Here is a 27,940-nt window from a genome sequence, read left to right as displayed (position 1 = left end):
AGTGGCAGAAAATTGTTTTTCTCTTTTCTCCTGTGAACTAAAGATAACAATATATCACTCATAATCATCATTGTGATATCAATACTTACTATTGCAATTCATGCACAACTTTGAATGTCAGTCATAAAATATAGTTGACCTTCTTAAAAAGAGTTGGAGGAAAATTGTAATGACAGAATGAGTCAGAAAATGCAGCACAATTAGGATAGAGATTATCTTTACAATATTTAACAAATCATTGTAAACATGTAGTGCAGTTTTTCCAAATGTTCTCCTTTCTCAAAAGAGCATTTTCTTAGTAAAAGTCAAGGACATAAGGAAATGTGGTTATTGTTTTTACCCTTAGGGGATTTTTTTTATTACCAGACATCTTCTCAAAATTTCTCAGGGTTCAAGGTTGAGCCTTGCTTTTTCAGCTGTAGTGAACATGTAGGTTGTGGTGGCTACTATAAGCAAAATTGAGGTAGAGACAAAAAACATCCTGTTGCTGAGCTTGCTCCAGTCAGCACATGCACAACACGCTGACTGAAACCTTTTCTTTTGGATTCTGTCTGCTTGTTGTAATGCTACAAATCCCTTAAAAGAAGAAATTACCTGTAAACTTTTCTTTCACTTACTGTTTATTGTATATCTGCCTTAGAACAAATTAAAAACAATCTTCTGCCTTTTCTATTAAGCATAGCTTGATGTTTTCACTCTACAAACTCTAATATGTAACTTTACCCAGAGTAAAAGCAGCAAATCGTAGGACCCCTGAGGTGAAGCAACTTTTATGTATGATAAACAATGAGGAGGGCTGGAGGCACTCCTTAGTCAAGCAGTGTTAAAGGAATGCACAGTGGGTGTAGGCTACATCTTTAACCACTTATGACAAAAATAAGAGTTTGGGGGAGGAATGCATAAAGTTGTTGGTTCTTGTCTTTGGGTGGGGATGTTTTGAAGCAACAACTGAGCCAATGTTACGTTGCTTTCTTCTGTCTAGATTTAACCTTTGAGAAAATATCTGATATGTTTTCATTAAAATAGCATATTTTTTTATTACAATCTATTGAGGTTAGCTCTAACAGGGGGACAAGGTGAAAATGAGGAGATTTTCCTGAAACAGCGAAGTCAGCCCTGGTTTTACAGCTGATGCTTCATTCTGACTCATGTGGAATTTCCCGAACTGGGCAGCTTTATATTTTCATTCAGGTCATGAAACGGTTATGGATGAAAGCATGAGGGGGAAAAAAATCATGGAGTCAGGGACTGGTTTGCCTAAAATCATTTGTCAGAATAAACAATAATATGCGAAACCTGCAGTTTTCAACTGCAGAAATTCCTGGCTCACTATTTTAGCTCCATTTATTGTGAAATCATGCAGAGTGTCTTGCAAAAGTATTCATACCTCATAATTTTTTTCCCTTTTTTGCATTAAGATTACATATTCTATGCTGAATATCAATAGATATTCTGCATAGTTTTGTGCTGAAGTTTTATACTTCAGCACAAAACGGTGCATGATTAGCAGAGTTTCCATCTAGAATTTTAACATTTGGTTACTGAGAAAGGAAGCACAATTAAATTTGACATTGTAAAATGATTTCAAAAATCATTTTAAAATGTTTAACATTTGTCTTCAAGATTTAAAGTAGCTTGAAAATTTACTTTGTAAAAGTACAAACAGCAATCTTTATAGTTATGTTATCATAGCTACAATCTGATGCTATGAATTTAATCTTTGTGTTTGTTCACAAATGAGATGTACTTACCAAATACATGTCAGTAAATACATGTCAGGAAATTATAAACTTGTTTTCTAATTGTAATTGGTTCGGCCAATTAAATTGGGCCCCATCTCCCAGATTCCACTGAATCCATTTCTGCTCTAGGCCCCATACAACCTTTGATCAGCCCTATATGATGAGTTACAACCACTGCACTGCACATCTCTGCCCCATTCCAGGTTATGTCCATTTACATGGCACAAGTAGGGACCAAGTTTTGCCGTTTTGTGACTGTTGAGTTTGTAATAAGCATCACAGATTCTGTTTGTTTTGGTTGCTCTGGCTTTATGAGACCAGTTTTCTGATCTGAGCTTTTCATTGTCAACACCAGTCAGCCTTGTAGCATTTGTTCATGTGTTTGGAGGTCCACTCTGTGACCACACGCTGAAATCTGCCTGACTGGAGCGTAGCAGAGGTATAGAAGGAGTTTGATCGGGCCACAATGCCTTAAAGTGCGAAGAGTGCAGCTGACCACCGGCCCACTAACCCACCAAGGAACACATACATGAACTTCACCAAGCACCAAGTGCTGGGCGAGTGTGTGAGGTGTAAACACATACACTCTCGGCCAACAAGTGTAGTTATGAATACTGTGTTCACAAAGATATTTCATTCTTACAGCATTCTTAATGCACACCTCTAAAAGCGCAACATTAGGTTACATTTGCAGTTTGCATTGAGTTGTGCAACCAGAGCATGCGCTGCGGCTTTTAAACTTGACGCCTGCCTTGATGTGCTATTCTCCCAAGAAACATGAGTCCTCTCCAGGGTTCATACAAAAGCTCATATAGCTGAACTTGCTCCTCAAAACACCTTCTAAGTAATCCAGTTTGGTGGCGCACAAAGGTGCAGACAGTGGGATTGGGGCAGGCTTTAGGCTTCACACCCTGTTCAATGCATCAGCTATAAACGCCTCTTTCAGTAACGGCCGCAATCTGCCAGTAAAGTGCACAGCGCAGCACAGCAAAAACGCATGCAGTCCGGGATTACTGTTGTATACAGAAACCTTTTGAAATGATTACACCAACTCAAAGTTTTATGTTTTAGTGATATGTTAAGGTTAATAGAGGCCAACATTTTTATATTTCCTTATTTGGCCAGATGACTTTCTTCCACATGTTCCACATGACTTTCAGAAAACTCCAAGCAGAACTTCTGTCACCCTTCTTTCAACAATGTTTATTGGTCACTCTTCCACATGAGCCATGCTTGTGGAGTGCATGACTAATGGTTGTCTGGTCAAAACATTTCCCCAACTTAAACTATGAATCTGCAGCTGCTCTAGTTACCATGGGCCTCTTGCCTGCCTCTCCAATTAAGTCTATCACTAATTCTCACCCACTTTGTGTTGGCTAATTATATTAATAAATATTTTTGTAATGTGTTTAACATTTTTAAAATATATAAATAATTTTGCAAATAGTTTACATTATCAATTTACCTTATGTAACAGATTGTAAGAATAGAAAAAATATCTGTCTGTCTGCTTTTCAAAAATTTACTGTTCAGCCGTACTGCCACATTCTCCCTCATGAGAAGTAGTTCTTTCAATTTCATTATATTTTTCCTTGGAGAATACGCACATGCTCACTGTCACATGCACACACAAAGACACAAGCACTCACAATTACCTTAATGGGCCCCCTGCAAAGAACATCCATAAAGTCCATTTAATGTAATTTACCCAGAGCCACTCTCCTGTCTCCTCCCTGGGGAGAATCATAATGAGTGGACAGGCCACAGACCTACTCCAGGAGATAAATTAATCCAAAGAGAGGACAACTGGTTCACGATGCACTTTGACCTGAGGCACTGTGCAGCACCATGGCCTGCAGGATGTTATGTTGTCGCTCTCCCCTGGAGAAAACCTCTTGTAAATTTAAAACGAGATACTTGGCTTTTGTATTTTACAAATAAAACCATTGTTCAGGGTCATGTGATATGCATTGTGTATAAAAGTGCATGTGTGTGCTCATAAGCATGCTTCTATTTTGTAAAGAAGAAAAAAGTGCCTTGTCAGTAGCAAGAATTGCAGTCTGTGTTTGAGTCCAAGCCAAACGGCTGCTTTTAACTATGACAAGCCAAATGCAGCAGATGCGACAAGGACACTCGGGTTGGGCCTTCGGCTTTCATTCCACATCAGCCCTGACTTTACGTCAGTGGATGACAGCCGTTGTTAGAGGTTGACGCCGTTCCTCTGAAGGACAAAACTGAAACACTTAGGAGTATTAAAATCAGAGGTGGAGAGCAGCAGGGGAAGCTTGATGGATAGCACTGAGCTCCAGCTTGCCTGCAAATGGAGGAGTTGCCTGGCTTTATCTGAAATCAGAGACAGTCCTCATGCAGTAAGCTGTTGGCAGCAGAACTGTTTCCTCTCTTCGTCGTCATGCTGTTGAGGTGATTATCTGCTTCACCGCTGCACATCAGATGGTGAAAAAGCGAAAGGTTAGGTGATGAAATAGCATTTTGATAGAGAAGAAATAAACAAATATTCCAGTGACAGCATGACAGGCTGTGAGAGATGACAAGAAAGAGACACAGCAGTAAATAGAAACTAAACGGTGTTTGTTTTTCATCTAACGTTGATTGTCCAAACTAATCGGTCTGCTGTTAGAAATCCTCCACAGATTTGTTGGATGTGGGGGGATAGATCAACAGACTTAGAACCAAAGAGAAGGATAAATGAAATACAAAACACAAAATGCTTCCTGATTGATTATTTTGATAAGGCAGACTATTGTCTTGTGAAAAAAGTGAATGAACGTACAACACACCAAACCTTAAAATTAACACCAATGGTTTGACAACATTTCAAAAGCAGAAGCTAAACAGATGAGAATGTGGCAACTGTAAAATATTACAATATGAAGAGCTAGTTCAGTCTCGTTCTGTCAACATGTTTTAAAGTGATAATATTTTAACAGCAGTTTAATTCAATTCTGTTTATTTACATTATCTAAAAACCAAACTGGACCTCCCCATCATAAAATAACTCTCAACTCCAAAATGTCACAACTTTAAATGGGAATGTTAGTTTATAAATCTTCAGTCCATCTTCTTGTTTACTTTTAGTGGTTATATACAAAGAAATGTGATCCACAAAGAGTAAAACTTTGTTTCATGTCTTTCTCATTTTCCTTCCTGTAGGCTTTGATCCAGCTGCCAGTCTACATCTCCCAATGTGAGGAAGTCCGAGTATTTTTTGAGACCAGACCTGAAGACCTCAACCCACCCAAAGAGTGAGCAGCTCAGACATGAACTCATGTGCAACGGGAAATGATTGTTTCTGTGCCTCAGGCCATATCCTGTGTGCATTTACAACCCATTCTGTTGATAATGAGCATTCATTACACCCTCTAATGAATGTGATTTCATAATGTAACTCTGCTTCCTGTTTAGGTTTTTTCCCAGTAGAAACCCATTTAGTCATTATTTCAAGTGCTGAGTTAGCACTTTAGCATGTAGCTGCAGTTCCTTCATAATCCAGCTGAGACTGCAGGCTGCTTCCTTATACGCGCTTTGTCTCTGAATTTTAACTCAACATGTTTTCGTCATATTCAGCTCTGACAGCAGTTATGTGCATTAAATGACTTTAATGGGCTCAAAATACCAGAACATTGCACACATCTGGGTTTCAGTATATTAAATATTGCCAGCTCCTTTACAGCCATGGAGGTCAAGTTCTCATTTTGACCACTGATATGTGTTTGTTCTCAACAGTTTTCTGCTAGGTTTTCAGCTGGTTGTTAGTTTTGACCTACATCATCACACATTGATGTGTATTGTTGAAGTTTCCTCAGCAGGCAGGAAACAGATTAATATACATAGATGATGAACGAGGAGTAAAACCACGAGCAGAGTGGAAGAGAATGAATTTTATTGCTTTGTTGTTTTGGTTGCAGAATATGTATAGATTCACTCTACTTTAAACTAGCTTACAGTTTAAAGTAGATTAGCTTAGAATGGTTTCTCCAACAGCAGGATTGTAATATTCTGTTACTCTGTGGGGTACAAAATGGGTGTAAGGGGCACATAATTTTATCAAATAGAAACTATCTGCATGACATCCACTGTGGAGTATGGTATAAAGGTGCAGCAGCAGAATACATGGGTGTACATGGGTGTACAGAATACTTGGGTGTTTATTTCATTAAAAACTTTGACTTAAAGCATGTTGCTCGGTCTTTTGAAGTCCTAATTTCATTTGGAAAGGCTCTCTCCATAATATAAACAATTAACCATGAATGATGGATCACCAGAACACTTGATTTGTGCCGATGAGCATCCGCTGTTTTCCTCCATGTTATCCTCTTAAAACTTATGGAAATATACTGTATAATGTAAATGAACGGAAAGCTGCAGAGTTTTTATTTCATGTTTTGGATCTGACTATCTGCTGTGAAGTGATACTGAGTGAACAGCTGGGGGTTGTTGACCAAGGACAATCAATACAAGCTGCTGTGGGGAATGAATGTTAAATGAGCCCGCTGTGTCGGCGTCTATAATGTGGAAGTCATTTTGAGGTTTGCTTTCTTCTTTCTCTTTTATCGAAGGAAGCAGAGGAATAACTTCACTTAAGATATACTGAGCAGAAGGCAAATAAATGTCATGGAAGTGATATTTTTAGAACCACTTGAAGAAGGAATACGTTCTTGACAGTTTTCTGATTTAAATCACTCACATTCTGAGTGTAAAGGAATCAAAAACTTGCTAACAGGTTGTTGACTTGTGTGTTTCAGACACCTCAGACATCTTTCTTTTTTCTCTCGTCTGAGGGGTTTGCCAAAAACGTTCCGCCTTACTCTGCATACAAAACCTCCAGCCATTTCTATGGAGGCGAGAAAGAAAACAGGGGGAGTGTACTTGAGGAAGACAAATATAGAAAGGTCCTTGGTTTGTCTTAATTGAAATTGGATTATAGCCCTGTGTTAGTGCAGGCTATTGTCTGGCTTTCTGACAACAAGACTGGTGTGCGGACACAGTAGCCAGGCGAAGATTAATCACGGCCTATAAATCTACTCTAGAAAGACATGACATGCAAGACTTTTTCCTTAAGTGCAAGAGGGCAGAGAGGAACAGGAGAAGTTGGCCGAGAAAGGAGAAGTAGATGCTATAATCCCAGAAGAGATCAGTGAGAAAAGGAGAAATCTAAACAGAAAAGGAAATGTCGTGACACAAGTGAGACTACGGCAGAAAAAGTTAAAACTATGGAGGACTCAAGGCAGAGAAGGAGAACTTATTTATTTATTAGACAAGGTTTAGAGTGAGTCTATAAACGTTGAAGCTTATTTATAGATTTTTTCCAATAAATTAGGATTAAATTTAAAAAGTAGGTAATTTGATTCAGAAAGTTACTTTAGTTAAAAAGAAAAGAAAATGCTGGACACATTTCCAATAATAATTATAACCTGTTTCCTGTGTGTATTTTTTCTTCTTCTTTTGGCTGCCTTTCTGTTTCTTTCTGTAGTATTTCAATTGGAAGTCTTATGGGTAAAACTGTATTGATCCCAAATAATACAATTAGCAGTTTTACTGATCAAACAATGCTTTGTGAGAGAGAGAGAGAGACAAATACCCAGAGAGAGAGAGAATTTGTATTAATGCAACATGTGTAAGGAGTGATCCATAGGAACAATTATAATGGGAGTTAACGGTGTAAGAGAGGCAGACATGAAAAATAAAAAGAGGAACAATTGAAATGATGGAAGGCAATAAAGCACTGGAGCAATGTTTAGATAAGAAAGATGAAGTAGACAAATAGAGAAATGCAAAGCTTAAGCCAGAAGTGATTTTTCTATTTGTCTGGTCCCTGAATCAACTCCTGAGTGCTGTTGCAGAGTGATGCCCTGTTTATCTGGCTAACGTCTAAAGCAGACACAGCTGATGCTGTATTGAATTTAACATCGAACCAAATATTAGAGCTCATCTTTCAAGTGTATCTTTAAACATGTTGGTCTGAGTTGTAGATGGAAACGTCCTCTAATGTGTCTGCTGCATCAAGTTAAGATAAATCTAGTAACTATTTTATTACTATATTCTTGTGTCTGATCTGTTTGTCTAGTTTTTAAACATCCGTATCTTGACTTCATCAAAAATAGAAATGTCAGGATTCAGTTTACTCTACAATAGCTTTAATATAAAACAATTTAGAGCAACAGCATTTGACATCATATGAATTTGATATTAAATACTTTTGGTAAAGTTATTTCATTTTCTTTTTTAAGTAATGCATTGTCTCTGTTTAACAGGGAGCCCATTGGAAAGAAGAAGTCAGGTAAGACCCCTTTATGACAGTGTTATTTGCTTACATGTCTTACATGTTTTAAGTGTACGGAATAAAAATCAACCTATATTATTGAATAATAAACAATTTTATTTCATTATAAATAAAAGTAAATGTATTTGTAAAATAGTATTTGGATATAAATAGTTTATGGAATGAATTGTAAACAGAACTGACTTTAGCACCACCTAGTGACAGTTTCATTCATATAAACAGGTTTAGGAATATTTGTCTTCTTTGAAACAACTTTTCCATCAAGACATTTTCTATCTAAACTTTTTTTTTTGCAGTTGAAAGCTCTTGTATCAAAGCAACCATCTTGAATGCTGTTTTCTCTATCTTTTCACATTTTCTATATCCCCTCAATGACCGACTGTTCTTACGTTGCATCCATGTTATTTTTTTTCAGTTTTCTTCTCCATTCATTTTCCTTTTCATCAGGGTTTGTGGAGAGAGCGACTACTTTCCTAAAGCGAGGTAGTAAACACACTGTCATGCTTTGCCGTGCTGTGTGTGTAACCCGGTGGGTTGCTAGTGGTGTGTTCCCCCTCTCCTTGCCAGGCCTGGGCAGGTGGGATGTGGCTCTGCTGAGGGATCGGGCTTCATTGTGTGTCTAAAAAAATAAATCATGTATTTAGTGATTTAAAGAACCATTGTCTTCCTGTTTTGTGTTACAGACTGTAAAAAAAATCATCATTGTTTGGCTGTTTTTAATGTTTGTGATGGGTTATGATATGCCAGATGAATATTTTAGCTTTGCTATGCTTCGATTGGCAAGTATAGCAAGTTTAGGTAACTACAAAAATGTAGTTACCTACCTTTCTCACAGTACAATAAAGGTACAATAACCTTGTTTTTTAAAAATAATACAGTATCATTTACACAAAAATTAAACAAAAGTACCTAAATTCCTTTATTTAGATAATTTTGCTTTGCTAGTTTTTGCTCAGACATAAAAAAACTCCACCTGACTTTTTGTGGCATCGTGTTAGATGGATTTTAAACATTTAGAAATGGTATAATGGACATTTTTTTAGTAGTTTTGAAATTGTCCACTTTTGAAATGGTAGGCTTTTTTCAGCTAATCTTCATAAACAACTGCTGTAAACGTTCACACACCAAAATTCATTTGGGAAGTTAAAAAAATATCAAACACTGTAAGCTATTGCTTTTGAATTTTTCATTTAAACATTATTATTATTAAATGTGTTTGCGGTATTAAGCTGGGTTAGCAGCTGTCAGTTTTGCTGTAAATAAATATTTGGTCTCTATTTGAATTTCATATGTCTAAGTCGTCACTTGTTCCCAGTTTCAAATGCTCGTTTGTGGAAGTAGATTTTTCTGATGCTAATGTGTTGCTAACATCGGTGGTGGGTCTTGTGTGTGTTTGGTTGTCTTCACTAAAATCATATCCATGTAAATGATTAAAATAACTTTCCACACTGTTTCCAATCACACCGTCCTCCTCCATATGTCCCTTCCACTGTTGGCTCAGTATTTTGCTCTCTGTATCTTTCTAATCACATTCTTCATCCATCTCATGCTAAGGAGATATCCATACCACAGATAAGCCTTCGCTCATTTTACCTGAAAGTTTTTTCTCTCATAAGACCTTCACCTGACAGTTATATTTGGCTTTTTAGAATTTTTTTGTGAAGCATTTCTAATCTGACATTTTGAAAAGGGAATATAGCATTTGGTCAATGACAGAGAAAACCTTTAAATGTCAAAACCCCCAAAGCTCAGAGATGCAATCTTATCTTGACAAGTTCAAGGGCTTTTCTTTAATAGCGTATTAGCTGACTTTACTAAATATTGGGGAAGAAGAGATTTTGAGCGAAGGCTTTTTTATAGTTTGTCGAGATTTCATGCATATCCTGTTTTAAAAGGAGCAAAGAGGAGAAGAAATCAAATGAATCTGTTACTCTCTGCTCTTTCAATAGGAGACCCCACCTCTGCAGACGCACTCTTCCTCGAACAGTATGTGGCAGTAACAGACTATGAGAAACAAGAGAGCACCGAAATCAGTCTGCATGTTGGTCAGACAGTGGAAGTCATTGAGAAAAATGAATCTGGCAAGTGCTATTCTCCATTGTTTTATATAGCATCATTGTCGGCTGATCGTTCAAAGGTTTCTAGTTTTTTGCTCATAATGATCATAATAATAATAATAATTAATAATGGAGGAAGTGGGTTGTGGTTTAAGAAAGAAATTCAAATGATGATTTCCAACTGTTAGGATTTATTTTCCTAACAGTAGTTAGAAAAAGAAAGTGCTAAATGTGAACTTTTTGAACTGGGAGTCCTAGTCCTAGGAAATGCATTTGCATGTTAATGTGTTTGTTTCCTGCTGATTTAGGCTGGTGGTTTGTGAGCTCAGAAGATGCTCAGGGCTGGGTTCCCGCCACCTGCTTGGAGGCTCAGGATGACCCTGATGACTTCACAATTCCAGGAGAAGAAGGTACATAAAAGTTCATATCTGAATGCTGATTTTATATTTTACTCGGAGCCTCAAAAGCTAAACGGCATCATTTCCACATGGAGTCACATGTTTTTTTTCTTTATTTTTTTCTGACTGTCGAAATCATGCTTTACTTATCAGGAGTTGCTATCACCCATTGCTGACCAAATAGCTATTGTTTGGTTTAAAAAGTGAATTTAAGATCTGGTAGAAATAATCATTTTTAAAAATTTGTAGAAAAAAGTCAGCAGGGGAACACAATCTAATATTGCCACTTTTACGAACGGATAAAAATCCAGATCTGTAAGCATAAAACGAAGAGTTTGTTAGTAAATGAGTAAAGTCTCCAGATCAGTCTTTCGCAAACTGTTTTCCCGGACCACTTGTGGACCACTACATGCATGTAAACAGCCATTTACTTGCCATGATGTGAGCTCAAAGTGCAACGCTACAGTTAGATTATCAAAGGCTTGTCACTCAAAAAATAAGCCTGAAGACACCAGTGGAAAGTTTCTCAGGGTGAGTTGCAGAAGTTTAGTTTTTGAACACTTACGATGCATAGCAAGCTGCAGGCATGCACATCTCGGCCTATGGTGACGAGACCGTGGACAGAGCTGTGCCCAACACTTACTAACTGCATCTAAAAAACCTAAAATAAAATAACTTATTTATTGGGTTATATGCTGACTGGAGGAAAATGCTTGTTTTTGACAATGCAACACAAGTTGATTTTTCTTTTATCGTGGTTCTAAATTGCAAATAGCTCTAAGAGGTTACTGGTGAACAGAACGTTGGTAGTAAAGACCTCTTTTGTTAAAATCTTAGAGTCCATACTTTCAGAATCTGTAAATAACTCAAAATGACTTATTTGTGGTTTTATTGTGGCCAGTCGTGTTTACAAAATGGCACTACCCTTCATATTAGGAAGAACAAATACAAAGAGTTAAGAGATTAATATTTTCATGATGTTGTGTCATTGCAGGGGAAATTAAAATTCGGTGGTCCATGAGTGTTTGTTAAATGGGATAAGTGGTCCTGGGCCTGAAAAAGTTTGAGAAACATTGCTCTAGATTTATCAGAACTGATAATACTTATAGTTAAAATGTAAACATCATCCAGATCGCAAACCATCTGTAATGCTTACTTCCTATTTTGCCCCACTTACCGTGCTGGGATGTCAGTGCCTCGGAGGTTCTGGTCACTGCCAAGGCATGTGGGTCGGCGCAGAACTTTAGGGGATCTGTTCAGCACAGGCTGTGGGCAAGGTGGAGCGCACGCCTTTCTTTCAACCCCTCCTCCTCCCTTTTTTTAACTGAATGTTGGCGTGTGTGTGTGTGTGTGTGTGTGTGTGTGTGTGTGTGTGGTGGTGTGTGTGTGTGTGTGTGTGTGTGTGTGTGTGTGTGTGTGTGTGTGTGTGTGTGTGTGTGTGTGTGTGTGTGTGTGTGTGCGCGTTCTGCCTGCTCAACCATTATTGTTCTTGTGAATGCATGTGTGTTGCATGAGTGACCCTGGCATGCAAATTAAATTCATGCATGTTTGTTCATAACTGAAAGCCATATTTTAAAAATGTACTTATATTAATCAATAGTAAGAACCACTGATAACAACTTGATTTTTAGTAGATTAGTAATTACTTATAATTAAAGTTAACCTGATTGTTGCTCCTCAGTTTGTCCTGTAGTGTAGTTAGTAATTGTGGAATATCTGTGTCTGTTTTGCGTGTTGTGTATTTGTAAGTTTTTCTTTTTTGTCCTTTTTCAAGATGCTCCTCATGCCTTGCCTCATCACATTGATTGGAGATTGTAGATTCTTTACTTAAATTAACATTTTTATCAGGAAGGGCCTTTTGGTCTTCTCATAATTAAAGTCAGGTTTTAAGAATTTAGAAATAAGTCCATCAATTTCACAGTAACAGAAATATCAGAGATGGTTTAACGTTATGTTTTCTTGTTTTATTTGATACTGCATATTTAGTCCACAAATAGTATTGTGTTCTTACATGTAACACTATGTGCTTTTATTCCAACAGAAGAAAAGTACTCTGTGATTTACCCATACTCGGCCAGGGATCAGGATGAGATCGACCTGGAAAGAGGCATGATTGTCGAAGTTATTCAGAAGAACTTGGAAGGCTGGTGGAAGATCAGGTAATCAAACCACTTTGATTCCTGCAAGTCAACATAAACATTAACTAATGTTCACATCCAGAAATGTAGAAACCACTCTGTAAATAAATTCAGAACATGATGTTCATGTACATGTAATGCATAGATAATTAATGTAATTATTTTATGATGAGAATGATGATGACATGAAATCATCATTCATCATACATGAAAATTATTGAATAAATGATTTGACTTTGAAAACACAAGCTGTAGAATCATCAGTTGAAAATTTAAGATCTAAAATCAAAAATTAGCATACCGTACGTGACTAACAATAAATTTTTTTCAAAAGATTATATCTTTTTGTAAGTTACATTTTAAAAAAAGCTTATGGTGTACTGCTGATTTATTCTCAAATTGTTAAGTTTAATAGAAATGTGTCTCATTTAATGCCACTGAGTGTATACGTTTCTCCAATCCAGGTACCAAGGCCGCGAGGGCTGGGCTCCAGCCTCCTACCTGAAAAAGTCTGATATTCAAAGCCAAAGGCAATCAGCAGGCACTGCAGCTCATGCCAGTACAAATGACCTGGAAGGGGTTTCCAAACAGAACCTGCAGAACAATGTGTCAAGAGACAACCAGAAGGAAAACAGGCTCTCTATTTTCTCTGATAACAACAAAATTAGTAAGTAGGTTCAAAACATCCTACACATTTAATCACCTTACAAATTACAATAAAAAAATATTTTGTGTGCATGTGTGTGGTTTTATTTTGTTTAGCATAGTGTAATTCTGTTGCCTCTTACATACATATATCCTTATTCTACATCTTTTCTCTTCACAGAAGTAGGATCAAGACATGGACTTCCTCCACGCAGAGATCTAACCATTGTAAGATTTAACATTTTGATGTCAGAAACTCGTAGAATCCATAAGTTTAACAGCCTAATCTTTTTGTATGTTTCTTCTATTCCACAGCCACGTGGTGCAAACTTACCTAAGCCACCCGTTCCACCAAAAGTCGAGGAAGAGTATTACACCATAGCTGACTTTCAGACTACCATTCCAGATGGGATTAGCTTTCAAGCAGGGGTCAAAGTTGAGGTGGGTCTGACCAAAGCCTCTCTGAGTTAATTTGCAATATTATAAACTTTAAAAGTTTGATTGAATCATGAACCATTTTTCCTAATAGGTGGTTGAGAAGAATACAAGTGGTTGGTGGTACATCCAGATAGATGAGAAAGAAGGCTGGGCCCCAGCCACTTTCATCGACAAGTACAAGAAGACTAGTAATGCCCTGCGACCCAATTTTCTTGCTCCATTACCCAATGAGATGGAGAAACTCAGGCTTGAGGATGGTGGTGCCAATGATGACACCTGGTCTAAGCCTTTACCAGATGAGCCGACCACAGCCTCCGACTCCTTTGCCCGCCCAAAGCTGAGAGACTGGAAGTCCAGTGCCAACAAGACGACTCCGGCCTTCGCTGGGCCTCTGCCTCCAGCCCCAGCTGCCCCTCCAGCAGAAGAGAAACCAGCTCTGCCTCCTCGACGGGAGTCTATTAATAAAAGCTTTGAGTTGGAGACGGCTGAGAAGCCAAAGCCTGATCATTGCAAGCCGTTGCCACCAAAACCACCAGCACCTGGAGTCATCATGCCTCTTGTTACCCCAAAATCCAGAGTGCCACCAGAGATCAAGCCAGAGAAGCCACCAGAGATCAAAAAGGAAGACAAGAGCAAAGCTCTTCCTCTTCGCAATGAAATGGGTCTTGAGTGTGGCCACAAAGTCTCTGCTAAAGAGGTGAAGAAATTTAATCTGAAACCTGTTCCCAAACAGCCACCAAAACCGAAGGCAGAGAACCGGGAAGAGAAATCAGAGCCTGCAGGACCTGCAGCCTTTATGAAGGGTAAGCCGGTGGTCAGACCGAAGCCTGTCCCAGTTGCCAAACCTGATCCACCTGCAGAAAACAAAGTGGACATCACCAACTTAAGGAGCAAGTTGAGGCCATCAAAAGCTGCGGATGTTGGCTCTCCATCTCTTGAGGGAAACCATCAGAATGATCCTTCAGCAGCAGGAAGCAGCTCACCCTCCAGCTCTTCACCCATCCACATCCCTGTGCTCAATAACAGCAAGTCCTCTGATGAGCCAAAACTCCCTCCCAAACACATAAATGGTCTTAGCCAGGAGAAATCATCCCCTCCTCCAAAACCAGCAGTGCCCCCACACAAGGAGCCTCCTCAGAGACCTCCTGCCTTGGCTCCAAAAAGACCTCCTCCTCCAAAGAAGACCGATCCATCCAGCCCAACCGAAAACAAGCCTCCTTCTCTGAGAGAACCGCAAGAGACTCCCAAGCCTGGACCACCACCACAGCTCAGCAGGCCCCCACCCCCAAAGCCCAAAGCATTTGTTCAACCACCTTCAAGCAAAGAGAAAGACGACCTCAAGGGGAATAAAGCTCCCATTCCTCCCAAGCCCCAGATGAAACATGAAAAGTCCGGACCACCCAAGGACAAGCTTCCGCCGTTACTCAAGGAGTCCAGTAAGGATGAGCTCTATCTAGCAGTGGCGGACTTTGAAGGGGATGAGCAAACGTCCAGCTTCAAGGTGGGGACGGTGTTTGAAGTTCTGGAGAAAAACAGCAGCGGTTGGTGGTTCTGTAAAAATGTAGGCGAAGATGTTGAGGGCTGGATCCCCTCAAACTACCTGAGCAAAAAGCCGTAGGTTTTATGATTCATTGAAATGTATCCAGAAAAGAACAAAATAATACACCATTGGTGTAAATGTAAAGAAAAGCAATCTTTCTGCCACTTCTCAACTTATTTTATTTATAGGTACATTTTTTTTTATAAATACTTTAATAATATTCAGCCAATCGAACCAGCAATAATAGACCCTTTTTTGTGGAGGTTTCATGATGTTTACTTTTTATTTTTATCTAGATATTCATACTCGCTTTTGATGGCTACGTGTCAATCACAGCCTCTGTATCATGTTCCCTAACTTGGGCGGAAAACTGGGACGGCATTTAGCCTGAGTTACAGGGTGTGCCTGATTTACGGGTGCGTTAGCAGCCATGCCTTTAAGGATGCAGTGCCTCAAAATATATGCAAAGTATAGGCTTCAGTGCTTACAAAGTATATGCAGCTGTAGGCTTAGTAGGTGTTCATATCTTGCCAGTTTCTATTCTGCAGCAGGAAAAAAATGGATCCTAAATAACTTAAGTATTTCATGAGTGAAGTAGGGAAATTCACTAATTTTATCTGAGCTTTCATGTATGGTTAACGTTTTTCTTTGAAATATATCTTTGCCAAGTATTAATGTTTGTAATTTTAAAAACTTACATTCAGGTACATCCCAATAACAGAAAAATCTAAATGTTTCTAATTTCAGATCAAGAGGAAGCTCATATTTTATGTAAATTCATTACCTTATGTCCTGCACATTTCACTGACAAACTCAGAAAGGCTTTGCTTATAAAAAGGCAGATGTTCAAAGTGCTTTGTCTAAGTGCATTCATAGAAAGTTGAGTGGAAAGAAAAAGTGTTGTTAAAAAAAGAAGGTACACTGGCCACACAAATAATTGCAGGTTTTAAAAGAAATCGACTGGGCTGCAGAGAGCCAATGCTTCAAAAGCCACCAGGCTTAAAACTGTTGCATTTCTTGTTTTAAGTCATAGCAGAAATAGAGACATAGAAAGTGAAATCAATTTCGATTGTGGGCCCAGAGACTGGAGGAAAACTAAAGATTCTTGAGGTCCAGTGTGATTTTTTTCATATTCAGTGATCATTTATAGAACCGTTTTATCTACTGTTGGTTCCTCGTGGCTCATCAAGCCTACAGTCAATGCACCGTCTGCCAGAAACTTTTACTCTTCTGCAGACAGTGTTTTGTAGATGAGGAGATGACAACTGCTGACACTGCCAATAGGACCATGACCAATATGTCTCAATGGACAGCAAACTTATCAGACCAGAACCCCATAGAGCAGGGGTGTCAAACTCCAGTCCTGGAGGGTCAATGTCCTGCAACTTTTAGATGTGCCTCTGGTGGACTAATTAGGTCATTAGCAGGACTCTGGAGAACTGATCTACACAAGGAGGTAATTAAGCCATTTCATTCCACCGTTTTGTACCTGTGGCACATCTAAAAACCGCAGGATACCTTGAGGACTGGAGTTTGACGCCTGTGGCATAGAGAATCTAGAAAGCTCTCTATTTCTATGGGTCTAGGGAGTAAATTGTCAAAGCCAGTATACCACATTTTACATAATTTCATGCTAAAATTCTTGCCTAAGAATCCAAGAATCCAGTTTACTAGGTTCCTGAATACATGTTCTATTCAATACTGGACAGAACAAATATTTCCGAATTAAAATCCTGTTTTACCAGTATTGTGCCCTGTCCTAGACTGAAGTCTGAAAGGCTTGATTTTGGGTTTTGATTAACTTTAACAAAATAAAAAATTGGAATATATCACCCAGTGTGTAATTTCTATATTTCATGTGTTTTATGTGGACTTATTAAAAAAACATCAAGCTGCTGATGTTACTTCAGTTTACTAGGATGCACCTGTATTAGCGTTCTTTTATTGTTGACTGAATCAGTGATGATTGTTGTGATTTGTAGCAGATGTTTAGCTTCTCTCAGTTCAAGCAAGTTCAAGTTTTGCACAGTTTCAGTGCGGAGAGAACAACTTTTAACGTTACACCAGCTTTGTTTCTGGCCTCTCTTTTTTTTAGCTCACTGTTACAAAGTAGTTACTCCAATCCTCTATATGTAAACATAGTATCCCAAAGTAAGAGATTGGTAGGAAGCTTTGTGTCAGAAAACATTTTTAATATAACTTATCTTTCAGCCAAACGTAAAAGGTGTACAATGTGAAATGCAGAACATTCTGCCCATAAAAAATTGAAGATTTCCATTGGTTTGTGCAATGATTTACATTGTTGTAAATGTACAGGCTTTTCCTGTACATTTACATGTTTGGTGTAAATTTACATGTTTGGTGCTCAAATTAAAAAAATGACCATTGTATAAACATAATATTTTACATGCTTGACTGGTTTCAAGCAAAGGTCAGCAGAGCAAATTATTTTTATTGTACAGTGATGTCATACTTTCGCAGTTTTTTTTTTTTTTAATGGTCCTTGTTCTCTTTTCGGTGTGCAATTTCAAAATACTGAAATTTGCTTTAATGTTACAAATGGTATAATTCAGTGGTTAAAATAAAAACTAATTTGCTTTATCACAAACTGGCTGCTACTTTTACAAGAAATGGTTCAATAAAGTAACAAAATGTTTGCAGACAAGGCTACAAGTTGTAACACTACTTATGTTCTGCTTCTAGTTGCTCAAATTCAAACCATATTTACAGCACTGACAGTCTGTCATCCAAATAAACATTTCAAAATGATACCTATAATGTTAAAGGTGGTATGTGGCCAAAGGAGGGCAGAATGGTCATTGATGGTCCCCCATATTTCAGTATTGTATTTCTTTTTCTATGTATTTTGCATTACACTGTCTCTACTTTTATGTTTCAGTCAATAAAAAAATTCAACTTGGAATGTGGTCTGAATTCACTGTTCCACTTGATCCTTTACTCTTTTTTTTACTGAGTTAGGAACATTTTTATCTTGGCTTGCAGAGTGTTGTAATGTAAAAAGTCAATTTTGTAACATAAATGGTTCACTTGGAGTAAATAAATATTTTGCTTTCCTTCCATATGCTTTGACAAAAAAGAACAAATCAACACTTAAACTTTTTTTCTTTTTTTAAAAAAAATTTATTGAGTTATTTACACCAGTGGTTCCATCTCATAATTTTCATATGTACTCACAACCCCTTTCATACAAATAACATTATGTAAACCAAGAAATACATAGATGAAGAAATGGAAATCACCAATTTTAATTAAAGAGAGAGCAGTTAAGCTGTACCTGATTCAGTGCAATCCTGCAGGCCAAAATCTATTTTTACACTCATTTATTATTTTTTAGCAAAAGGCTGGAAAAGCTATCTTAGGAATTAGCTTTTTTATATTATTCCTCCTCTTAGTGCAAAGGAAAAAAAAACTAAGCGGCATCCACACAGTATTGCACATTGGTTAGAAGCAGTTCATTAACTGCACTGGATATAATTGCACACCTAACATTTAAATCACTCATGCAAAATAATAATAAAAAACATATTTTACTTCGGTTTTGTCAGTTCCCATCCAGTGTAACTAGTTATACAGCAAGTTAAAGAAAATAAGCAACACTATCTGATACATATTATGCCTTCCCTTGTTTGATAACTGAGCTAAATAATAATCTATATGTTCTTTTTTAAAATAAAAAATGGTTCAATTCAAATAACTTTGGATTCATATCCCACTTGAGAAATTAATTTAAAGCCCTCCTTCAAATCATGGTTGTTAATCAGAAATTATACAAAAACTTTCAACGTACAGTGTTAATTAAGATCATGACTTTTATCAGTACAAAAATAAATAAGGCATTGGCAGCTATGTGACAAAAACAAGAGGTTAAGCTTTAGAACAGTCCAAACAGCTGGGAAGAATTATACATATAAAACCAAAGTTAGACTGAAAATTATTTTGATTAGTTACTAATTTCCCAGGGCTGAATGCATTCCTTCCACTCACGCAAACTTCCCTGGTTTGGGAACGTTAAACATGAAGGGTGCTTTTTTATTTCATTTTTTTTTTTAGATGCAGTTAAAAACTGAAAATTTGGCATTTTTCCATTCAATTATATATGGAGACATAATTGAATATATGTAAAATAACTCAAGATAAAATAAAAATTAGCTACAAAAAATTAGCTAGAACATAAATATTTACTAAAGCAACATAGAAATCCATGGAAAGTTTTGGGTTTTGTTCCTCCTAATAAAGCAAATGAAACCAGAGGCAGCAGGCATCTGGAACACACTCCTGTGCAGTTTCTGTGTGTTGAACTCAGGTAGATGCAACGTCACCGCAGGTCTGTTCATATGCTGGACGAGTCCAAGTAAGGCACAAACTTGGAGAGTTTGTGGGGAGAGCTGGGGTTTGAATTGTCTACGCTCTCTTTCATCATAAAGAAAGCTTCCTGGTCCCTCTTCTTTGCGCTCAGCTCATCCTCAATTTCCTACAAAGTTGAAATACAGAGTGAACTATGTCAGAATGTCTCCAAAAATGAAAACTCTTTAACTACTCAAGCATTCTGCTGTTTAGAGCAACAAAGATGACTTAACGAAGAGATAAAATGGGAAGCACTCACCTTCTTCCTGACTCTCAGCTGCTCCCTCCACTCCTTCATATGCTGTGCATGCTGCTCATCCAGATGCTTCAGCCTCTGAGTCTCATTCTCAATCAGCATGTGGCACTTTTCATTCTGAAAGACGGAAAAGATTGTTAGTTTGTAAAAGGCACACAGTTGAAACTGGAATAAAAATATCCATGACAGATCCCAAAAGATTTGCATGAAAAAAAAAAAACAATCCGAGGAGAGGGAGCCATTATCCACCTGCAGCTGCTGCAGCTCCCTGATGTTGCTTTCGCACTGGCCCATCATCTCCTTCAGCTGGTTCTCGTGTTTTTGCTGCTGATGCTGCCTCTCTGCTTTCTGCCGCTTCTGCTCCTGCTGAGAAAACTGAACAGCCACGCGAGTGGGAAATGTGTGGGTCACTAACAATACAACTCATAAACGTTTTGTTGGACAAAAAGGCCGGCAGAGATAGACCAACCTGCTTGACCTTTTCTCTGTCCTCTGAGGCGCTGCCTGTCGAATTGATGCGCAGACTCTTCTTGAACATTGTCATGCGAGTCTTTGCCTCATTACGCTGGATTTTTGGCAGCCGGGTTTTCTCCTGCTGCTGCCTGTTCTTCAGCAGCTCAATCATGCGCTGGTTGTACGACTGCATTTGTTCTTGTTCCTGAAGACAGAAAACATTTACCCAGACTTGAAAAATGTACCAAAAAGTGAGCCCCCTCTTTTAACAGTACATGTGATGGTAGGTGGTAATACATCCAGTCCACTAACCTTTTCGTGTTTCTTTAAGAGTAGATGCCTCTGAAGAAAGTACTGGTCTTTCATTTGCTGCTTCAATAGCTGGTGTTTGTCTAAGAGGTTTTTCTCCTCCATGTCCCATAATGTGGCCTCTCGCTCTAATCATAACATAATCATCATGCTAATTTGTCCAAAATGCAGAGGACTTTGGCTTCACTAGTGTTAGCAGTTTACTGTACCTCTGATGAGCTCTTGCTTCTTGTTGAGACATTCTCTCTCAGTTTCTGCGATCTCCCTCTTGTTGTTGGAAAGAATCATTTTCAGTGTTGAATCTAGGAAGTTCTTCTGGTCCGCCACAAATTTCTCCTCCTAAAAAAAAAAAAAACATCAAAAAAGGTAAGTTTGACAGTTATAAAGCCTTTCAAACAAATTGAGCAAACATGTTGGGATCTTTCAGCTTGCCTGTTTCATCTTTGTTTCCTGGAAGAAGCTCATGCGCTGCTTTAAGGTGTCTTTACGTTCACTCCGAGGCATCTTCTCTACCGAATGTTTAACCTGAGCAATACAGACTTCCATTCAGAAATCATCCAGAGGCTCAACGCTCCAGGTTTTATGTATTTCACTGCTCCACATTAAAGCATGAATTTTATACAGTGAAATAACTAAAAACAGGAATGTGGAGTTGAATCATACCTCCTTCTTCTTCTGTTTTATTTGATCCATGAATTTGTGATATTCTCGGTCTTGCTCTGCTTTGATGCGTTTGGTTTCTTCCTTGAGTTTAGCGCTGTGTTCTGTCTCCATCTTCTCAATAGTTTGCTTCTGATGTTTCTCCAGATTCTCCAGCTCTGTATCAAAATGCTTCTTCTTGGCCTGATATGTACCAAAAGGAGACAAACACTTAAAAAATACTGACAGAGCTACAGCACCCAGGAAAAGAGTTCATTCTGTCTGAGCTTTTCAAATTTCTGTTTCATGAAAAAGTCAGAATCAATGTTTTTTTTTTTTTTTTTTCTGTCATAGACCAACAGGCAGCTGTAAACTGTACCAAGTATTTGCACTCAGTGCCTGTGTGTTAATGCTTTTTAGAATCACCTATTGGTGTGACTTCATTCATGCAGAGGTCAAAATCTTGCTTTATGAAAATAGTTTAAAGTCTGTCAGATGAAGTAGGACGTATCTGGGGACTCACAGTAGATCAGTGTCTCACGTGTTTTCCAAAACTCTGAAGGCTTCTTATAAGGCGGTCCAGTGTTTCACTCCATTTATGTTCAACTCTGAGCAGCCTGTCCCTGCTCAAGAAGAGTGTTTCCTAACCATGATGCTGCCACCACCATGCTTTGTTCAAGGGGTCAGTCTGTCAGCCTAAAGCTGGGTTTGCACTTTCAACTCTTTTCAGAAGATGGACTGCACATTGATTTATGAGATTCACAAAACTTGGAATATTTTAAAATGGAACCCTTCTCTAAACTTTTGTTTTTACTTTTCAGATTTGTATTTGTGAAATAATTAGAAAACCATGTATCATTTTCCATCTGTTATATTTATGCTAAATGGTGTTACTTTCTGTTCAATAAAAGATAGCTGTAAAAAGTCTATCTTTTTACAGTTGATTTCTGATCAACTAATTTAACACGTGGCCTTCAAAATGATTTTTCCAGAGAAGATTCTGTGCCAGGTTGGAGTCCACTATATAAACTCACATGTATTTCCTGGTCAAAGCGTTTCTGGATTTGCTCCCTCTGGGAGTCCAGCTTTCCGTTGAGAACAGCCAGAGCGCGTTGCTCTTCCTTCTGCAGCAAACGGAGCTCACGCAGCTCCTGACGCCTAAACACACACGCAGACACACAAAACAGAATATGTATCAAAAAGTCAATGCAAAAATTTAAATAAACCTTTGAGATCAAGTTGAAAAAATGAAGACAAACAAAACATGACAGTGCATTGTCTTTACGTGAGTTGTTCTTTTTTTAAAGTCCTAAACAGATATGGACTACACTCAGATGCAGTTTTGTGTAATGAACACTAGATGGCACTACTGTGTCAAAGATTCATTAAACAGAAAACCCACAAAGCTTTATCCAGAGGTGAATACATGCTCACATTTCAAGCTAAAATGTTTTCAAACTGAAAACAAAATAAGAAGCAACATTTAAATTCAGTTATCAAAGAGCGATCCACATGCTCAAAAATGAATGCACTCAAAATCTACTTTCAGAGCAGCAGGACCTCGGTCTTTTCATTTATAGAAGTGCTGAACATGGACACATAAAAATGTGTTTACCTCAGAAATCTCATCTCCTCATCTTTCTTGTCATCGTCCCGGATGATCTTTGAGGTGGTCACGTTCAGCTCCACGCCATCCACAACAAACTTTCTGGTTCGCTTTAGAGTCTTACTGGAAAAGTCCTGATGGAGGATAGAAATGGGAATTTATAGACCTGAGTATGTTGGACGATTTTTTATTTCTGCCTGCAGTTTTTTAGTGATAACAATAATTCTGACAGATCCATAAAATACTTTTGCAACATCATGAGCTGTGATTTTGTATCATTGATGACTTAATTTGCTTTGGTATGAAACTAAATTTGAGTTTGCAATCAAACTGATTTTGAATAAAACAATGGATAACTACCAGTAAACAAAAAATGGAGTCATTATTGAGTTTTCCAACATAACTTGATAATTCCATAATTTCCTGAAAAACCAGCCTCCTTTGTATTTTATTTATTTTACATTAAACTTTTCTGAAATACTGACAGCTCTCAACTTAAACTGTTTTCTCAACTGAAGACACTAAAAACACATTTTATTTAAAATAACATAGACTCTGTGTGTGTAATCGTAACATTATCTTTAAAAACAATGCATTGTGTGTCTTCATGGTGAAAAACAGGCATGTGAAAAAAGTCAAAGTGAGGAGGATTCCTTTGAATTATACTTAATCCAATAAATCTGATGCAATTTTCTTCAAGCTAATTAAAAACAACAAACACAAACCTCTTTCAGGTCAGTTTAATCTTCTCAATGTGTCTAAAGTGTTTACTGTGTGTGTTCGGTGTGTGTGCGACAACAAAAGCGCCGTTAAAGTTCCTGTTGGTCGGGTTCTTCTACAACAAGCTGCCAGACTCTCAATCTGTCAACAATGCAGGAAGAAACTAAAGATAAAAAGGTCTCATCTACTGAAAGCAAAACGGTTTTTTTCTTAGTCTGTGTTTAAATTAAAATGTAGAGTCTCTTGCTAAAACTAAATTACCCTTTCTAAAAGACATAAGAGAACAGCAACATTAATCAAATGACATTGTTCAACATAAAAAAAAAAACAATCCGGGTTTCGGTTCAACCACACCTCATGAGTTGACAGAAAAACTAAGAATGTGTTGCCTATGTTGAATCTCACTGAACTTCTACAGATGTATATTAAATGATTAAAATAGATGAATATTTCAGGGTGCAATAAAATCTTGTACAACAGTATGTCAGAGGCTCTGTGATGCCGTTGGAACTTCATTAGAGGAAGTATAGTCACAAACTCTTTGGAAAACAATAAGGTGAATAAATGTACTTGATACCACCGCAATATAACATCAAGTTGCTTTGAGGCTTTTTACGTTACAATCCAGCAGAACAAATCCACGTCCAACTCTTCTTCTTACTTTGGTTAATTTTATTTTATTTTTGAATTCCTCCATCACTGTATGACATCAAGTTAAAAAAAGAAAAGAAACTAAAGGTCTTAAGAAATGAGCAACAACTGAAGTTTTTCTTGCACAATACTTTCCGGGTAACAGTTTAAAACTCAGAGCAGAGCAGGACGGAAAGCTTCGTTGCATCTACAGTGAACCAGCAGCTGAGCCTCCAGCAACAAATAACAGCTAGAAACCCCGCTTTGTATCCGTCTCTTGAGTTTATTCCTTTTCTAATGAGAATTAATTTCATATTATAAAAAGCAAAAGATAAAAGAATAACAATCAGGTAATGTGTGGAGCACATTTTCAATCACTGTTGACTTTCTCCATTTCCAAAACATGAACGCCTCCAGATGCCTGGACGCCGTCATTACTTCTATGGCATTAATATTCTGGTCTGGAAAATAAGTTATGCAGACAGTAGACTTTGAATCTGTGTGTCAGTTAGCCTCCAGAAACAACTATGTGACAATGAGCTCCATAGAAACTTCCACTCACAATAGTGAATGTGGGACTGTGCCTACACAAAGGGCACCATTGGTTCCTGATGACTGTGAATGAATGTGTTATACAGATACTTGGCTTCACCAGCTTCTAGTTCAGTAGCTTCCATCTCTTTGGGCTGTCAATGGCTCATAGTTGAGATGAAATCACTTCACTTTTGACAGACTGTAAGTGAAGCTTCAATCTGGACCCATGTTGGTGAGGTGTAACATGTGATGTAAACCCGATGGGAGACAGACTATCTGCTGTGTCAGACAGTTAACACCCTCGCCCAAAACACAACAGAGCACTGTTTCAGGAACTGAGAAGAAGTTTTTCCAAGGTGGAGTTTTCCTACAGAGGCACTGAGATCCCTCTGTAAGCCTCGACTCCTAAATACAGGTCAGAGTAAACACACAGCTCTAAAGCAGGTTGTGTTTCATTCAATCTATTATGTCTACAGTATTTCTCATCTTCTCTAAAAGTAAAAGGTTCTCTGAGAAATTGGCAGGTTTGGGAATTGATTTTTAGTGATGCAGGCAATCAGCCTTGCTAATATAAGCTGCTTTCCAGATAAGATATGTGAAACATATTATTGCTTATGTTTTAAGTTTCACTCACCCTTGCAGGTATGGTGAAGTTCTCCTGTTTAATCGACATGCTGTCCGATCCTATGCTGCCCGTTAACGAGTTTCGTTTGTGATTCCTTCCGTTGGCTTGCGGCGAGGCCGGCTCCGCGTTCCGTCCCATCGACGGACGATTTGCCATTCCTTTGCTTATTGTGTCGTTCAGAGCATCGTGAGGCTGTGGTACCGGGGAAACAGCAAAGGATGGGGTGGGAGTGGACCCAGGAGTCATGTTGGGACTCGAGCTTGGAGTGGGTGAGTCTCTGCTGCCAGTCATCCCTCCCTCAGATATATGGACCCTTGGTATGTCCTGGTTGATCATATTGTCAAGTTTTTCTGTAGTCGACTCAAATGGGGGTGGCTGTTCATTATCTGGTGTCTCTAAAGCCGCCTGGGGAATTAACAGTTGTTATTAAATCAAACTTCATCTTAAAATGCTTGAACAAACTACAGAAAATGAAACGGATTTTGCTGAGCACCTTCTCCTCCTCCATTGTGGGGGTAATCTTTCCATCCTCAATGCCAGAGTCTGAGCTGGAGGTCTTTGTTGAGGCCTCGCTCTCAGCTTTCTCAGACTCCAGCACCTCATCAGCCAGCTGGGCCCCCACCTCCTTTGGATCTTTGTGAGAGACGGCGAAGCGTGGCATGGGGACAGGCACTGAGGCTTGGTGCTCCTCTGTTGGCATGCCGGGCCGAGCCAATCTCCTGGGTAAAGGTACAGGTGAGGGTGTGGTGGGGCTTGGAGTGTCCGTCGACTGATCTTCATCCAAACTGGTCTGACTCGTCTGGCATGGCTCCTTCTCTGGTGGCTGAAGGACACAGAGAGGCATTGTTATACATCCGTGATACGAATCATTCATGTTGTTTTAGGATTTAAGTTCCTAAATGTTAATGTTTTCAACCTTTGCTTCTAGTCCAAATGCTAATGGATGAAGTTATTCATACTTCCTACATCTAGTCAATTGAACTGAACCTTTGGCTAAAAGGAATGCTGGCCTTCCTCCTTCATGCTCACTTTACCTGCGGCAGAAATGGCCATCTAATCTCTCCTGAATGCACTAAATAGAAAAAGAGTTCTTACAGTAATTGTTACCTAGGATGTTATTCTAGATAATCACCTTCTTTGTTTTGCATGAAGCAGAATATAAATTAACACTATTTGAAATTCAGGGCATTTATAAGATCATTGAATATTTGTCTAAGTATTGTATTAATACCTATTACTGTTTATTAAATTATTCAATAATTTAATTCACCACAATAAACCAAAAACAGTTGAGTTAACCAAAACCCGTCTTCAGGGTGGAAGTTGTTACAGTAGGAAGACAGTCAGAAGAAGGTGTGAGGCACCATTTCAAACTATTTTCTGTCTGGTTTTAAGCATCTACTTTTAAAACAGGAGGCAGGGAATGAGCTCGATCACAACACAAGACAACTTTTGTAAGCATTTTACTTTAGTAGTGCAAAAACATCCAAAAAAGGAAAACATTTGTTCCCTGGAGACAAACTGGCCAATGGACTCTTTAGAGGCCTGGAAACTGGTTTATTTAAAGGTCAGGATGGCATCAAAACAATGAGAACCCTTACATAAATTTACTTCATCTGGAGTGGTGACAACAGTATTTTCCATACAGAATCAAGGTTAAAAGCAGGCGCCTATATTTAAACACATCTGGGTGTGCGGGAATGCCAGCATTCCGGCTTCTGTTCCTTTGTTTGTGCTGACCGCCTTCTTCTACTCTAACTTTCTAATCTTCTGTCCTCTATGGATCTCTGACCAGTCTGAGCAAAACTAAAGAAAACCCATCAGCCTAGGGAGAAAAAATGCTGCTTGACTGGGATAACCAGTAAAGTCTGAAGCACAATCTCTGGGCTTTTGGGGGAAATGTGCAAGTAATCATGTTCACTTTGTGTCAGCGTAAGCCTAAAAGTCAGCATGAAGAAAAAACAATAGCTGTGTTGTTGCAGAAAATGTTACCTAAATCTCATTTATACACTATTGGATAAATGCTTCGAGGAAACTCTCCTCACTTCTTGTTTTGTAAATAAAAGACTGGCAAAGAGTAAAATGACAGAACAGAAGTATGGCACCTCAATGAGATCCATTGTGTCGTCATCCTCTCCTTCCTCTCTATTGTCCTCGATTTCCTCCATGACCTCAGCTTTGGCCTCAGCCACCAGCTCCATCAGTGGACGGTTGGAGGTCACCGTCTTCACAAAAGGGTGCTGCGGATAGAGAGCAATGAGGAGTTCTTTAAAGTGATTATTGACTGAAGACAAGCACACTTATGCTGCAATTACTAATGCCAGTTCAAAGTGACAGAACTCACAAGTCTCACAGTCACCAAAACAACGAACAGGACAGTTGTCCTTGAAGAAGCTGGATGAGTTTCCATGGAAATACTCTCAAAGAAAGTCCACTAGGACAATTTTTCTATTTAATAGCCTTTCCTTTTAGGTCCCAAGTCTTTTAAGTAAATATATAATTTTCTAATAAAGAGTGTCAGAGTAATGCCTCATGCTACATGCA

General features: G+C 38.4%; 2 protein-coding genes across 5 annotated transcripts in view; one reads left to right on the top strand and one right to left on the bottom strand.

Annotated features, from left to right (window-relative positions):
• sh3pxd2b (SH3 and PX domains 2B) overlaps window positions 1-18,182 on the top strand; it is a 34,832-nt gene extending 16,650 nt beyond the window's left edge. The window contains exons 5-15 of one of the 4 annotated variants that reach the window (XM_055051292.1): window positions 4,914-5,005; window positions 8,015-8,040; window positions 8,491-8,526; window positions 9,993-10,124; window positions 10,409-10,510; window positions 11,692-11,775; window positions 12,540-12,657; window positions 13,101-13,303; window positions 13,463-13,509; window positions 13,597-13,722; window positions 13,811-18,182. In XM_055051292.1, the coding sequence (XP_054907267.1) occupies window positions 4,914-5,005; window positions 8,015-8,040; window positions 8,491-8,526; window positions 9,993-10,124; window positions 10,409-10,510; window positions 11,692-11,775; window positions 12,540-12,657; window positions 13,101-13,303; window positions 13,463-13,509; window positions 13,597-13,722; window positions 13,811-15,337 (2,493 nt within the window). In that variant the 3' untranslated portion in view covers window positions 15,338-18,182. The remainder of the gene's footprint in view (window positions 1-4,913; window positions 5,006-8,014; window positions 8,041-8,490; window positions 8,527-9,992; window positions 10,125-10,408; window positions 10,511-11,691; window positions 11,776-12,539; window positions 12,658-13,100; window positions 13,304-13,462; window positions 13,510-13,596; window positions 13,723-13,810) is intronic. The other 3 variants (XM_055051293.1, XM_055051295.1, XM_055051296.1) reach the window with 3 other exon arrangements.
• A 200-nt stretch (window positions 18,183-18,382) lies between these two features.
• stk10 (serine/threonine kinase 10) overlaps window positions 18,383-27,940 on the bottom strand; it is a 36,313-nt gene continuing 26,755 nt past the window's right edge. Inside the window, exons 8-20 of the mRNA XM_055051291.1 lie at window positions 27,502-27,636; window positions 25,890-26,219; window positions 25,406-25,801; window positions 22,897-23,021; window positions 22,316-22,439; window positions 21,306-21,485; window positions 21,075-21,167; window positions 20,852-20,981; window positions 20,646-20,770; window positions 20,350-20,538; window positions 20,130-20,255; window positions 19,884-19,997; window positions 18,383-19,751 (exon numbers count right to left, since the gene is read on the bottom strand). Coding sequence (XP_054907266.1) covers window positions 19,611-19,751; window positions 19,884-19,997; window positions 20,130-20,255; window positions 20,350-20,538; window positions 20,646-20,770; window positions 20,852-20,981; window positions 21,075-21,167; window positions 21,306-21,485; window positions 22,316-22,439; window positions 22,897-23,021; window positions 25,406-25,801; window positions 25,890-26,219; window positions 27,502-27,636 — 2,208 coding nt within the window. The 3' untranslated portion in view covers window positions 18,383-19,610. The remainder of the gene's footprint in view (window positions 19,752-19,883; window positions 19,998-20,129; window positions 20,256-20,349; window positions 20,539-20,645; window positions 20,771-20,851; window positions 20,982-21,074; window positions 21,168-21,305; window positions 21,486-22,315; window positions 22,440-22,896; window positions 23,022-25,405; window positions 25,802-25,889; window positions 26,220-27,501; window positions 27,637-27,940) is intronic.

This window comes from Poeciliopsis prolifica, unplaced genomic scaffold (genome assembly GCF_027474105.1).
Source record: "Poeciliopsis prolifica strain line A6 unplaced genomic scaffold, Auburn_PproV2 SCAFFOLD033, whole genome shotgun sequence".
NCBI classification, from domain to species: domain Eukaryota; kingdom Metazoa; phylum Chordata; class Actinopteri; order Cyprinodontiformes; family Poeciliidae; genus Poeciliopsis; species Poeciliopsis prolifica.
The sequence above is the reverse complement of the archived record's forward strand: the minus strand, read 5'-3'. Positions and strand labels throughout refer to the sequence as shown.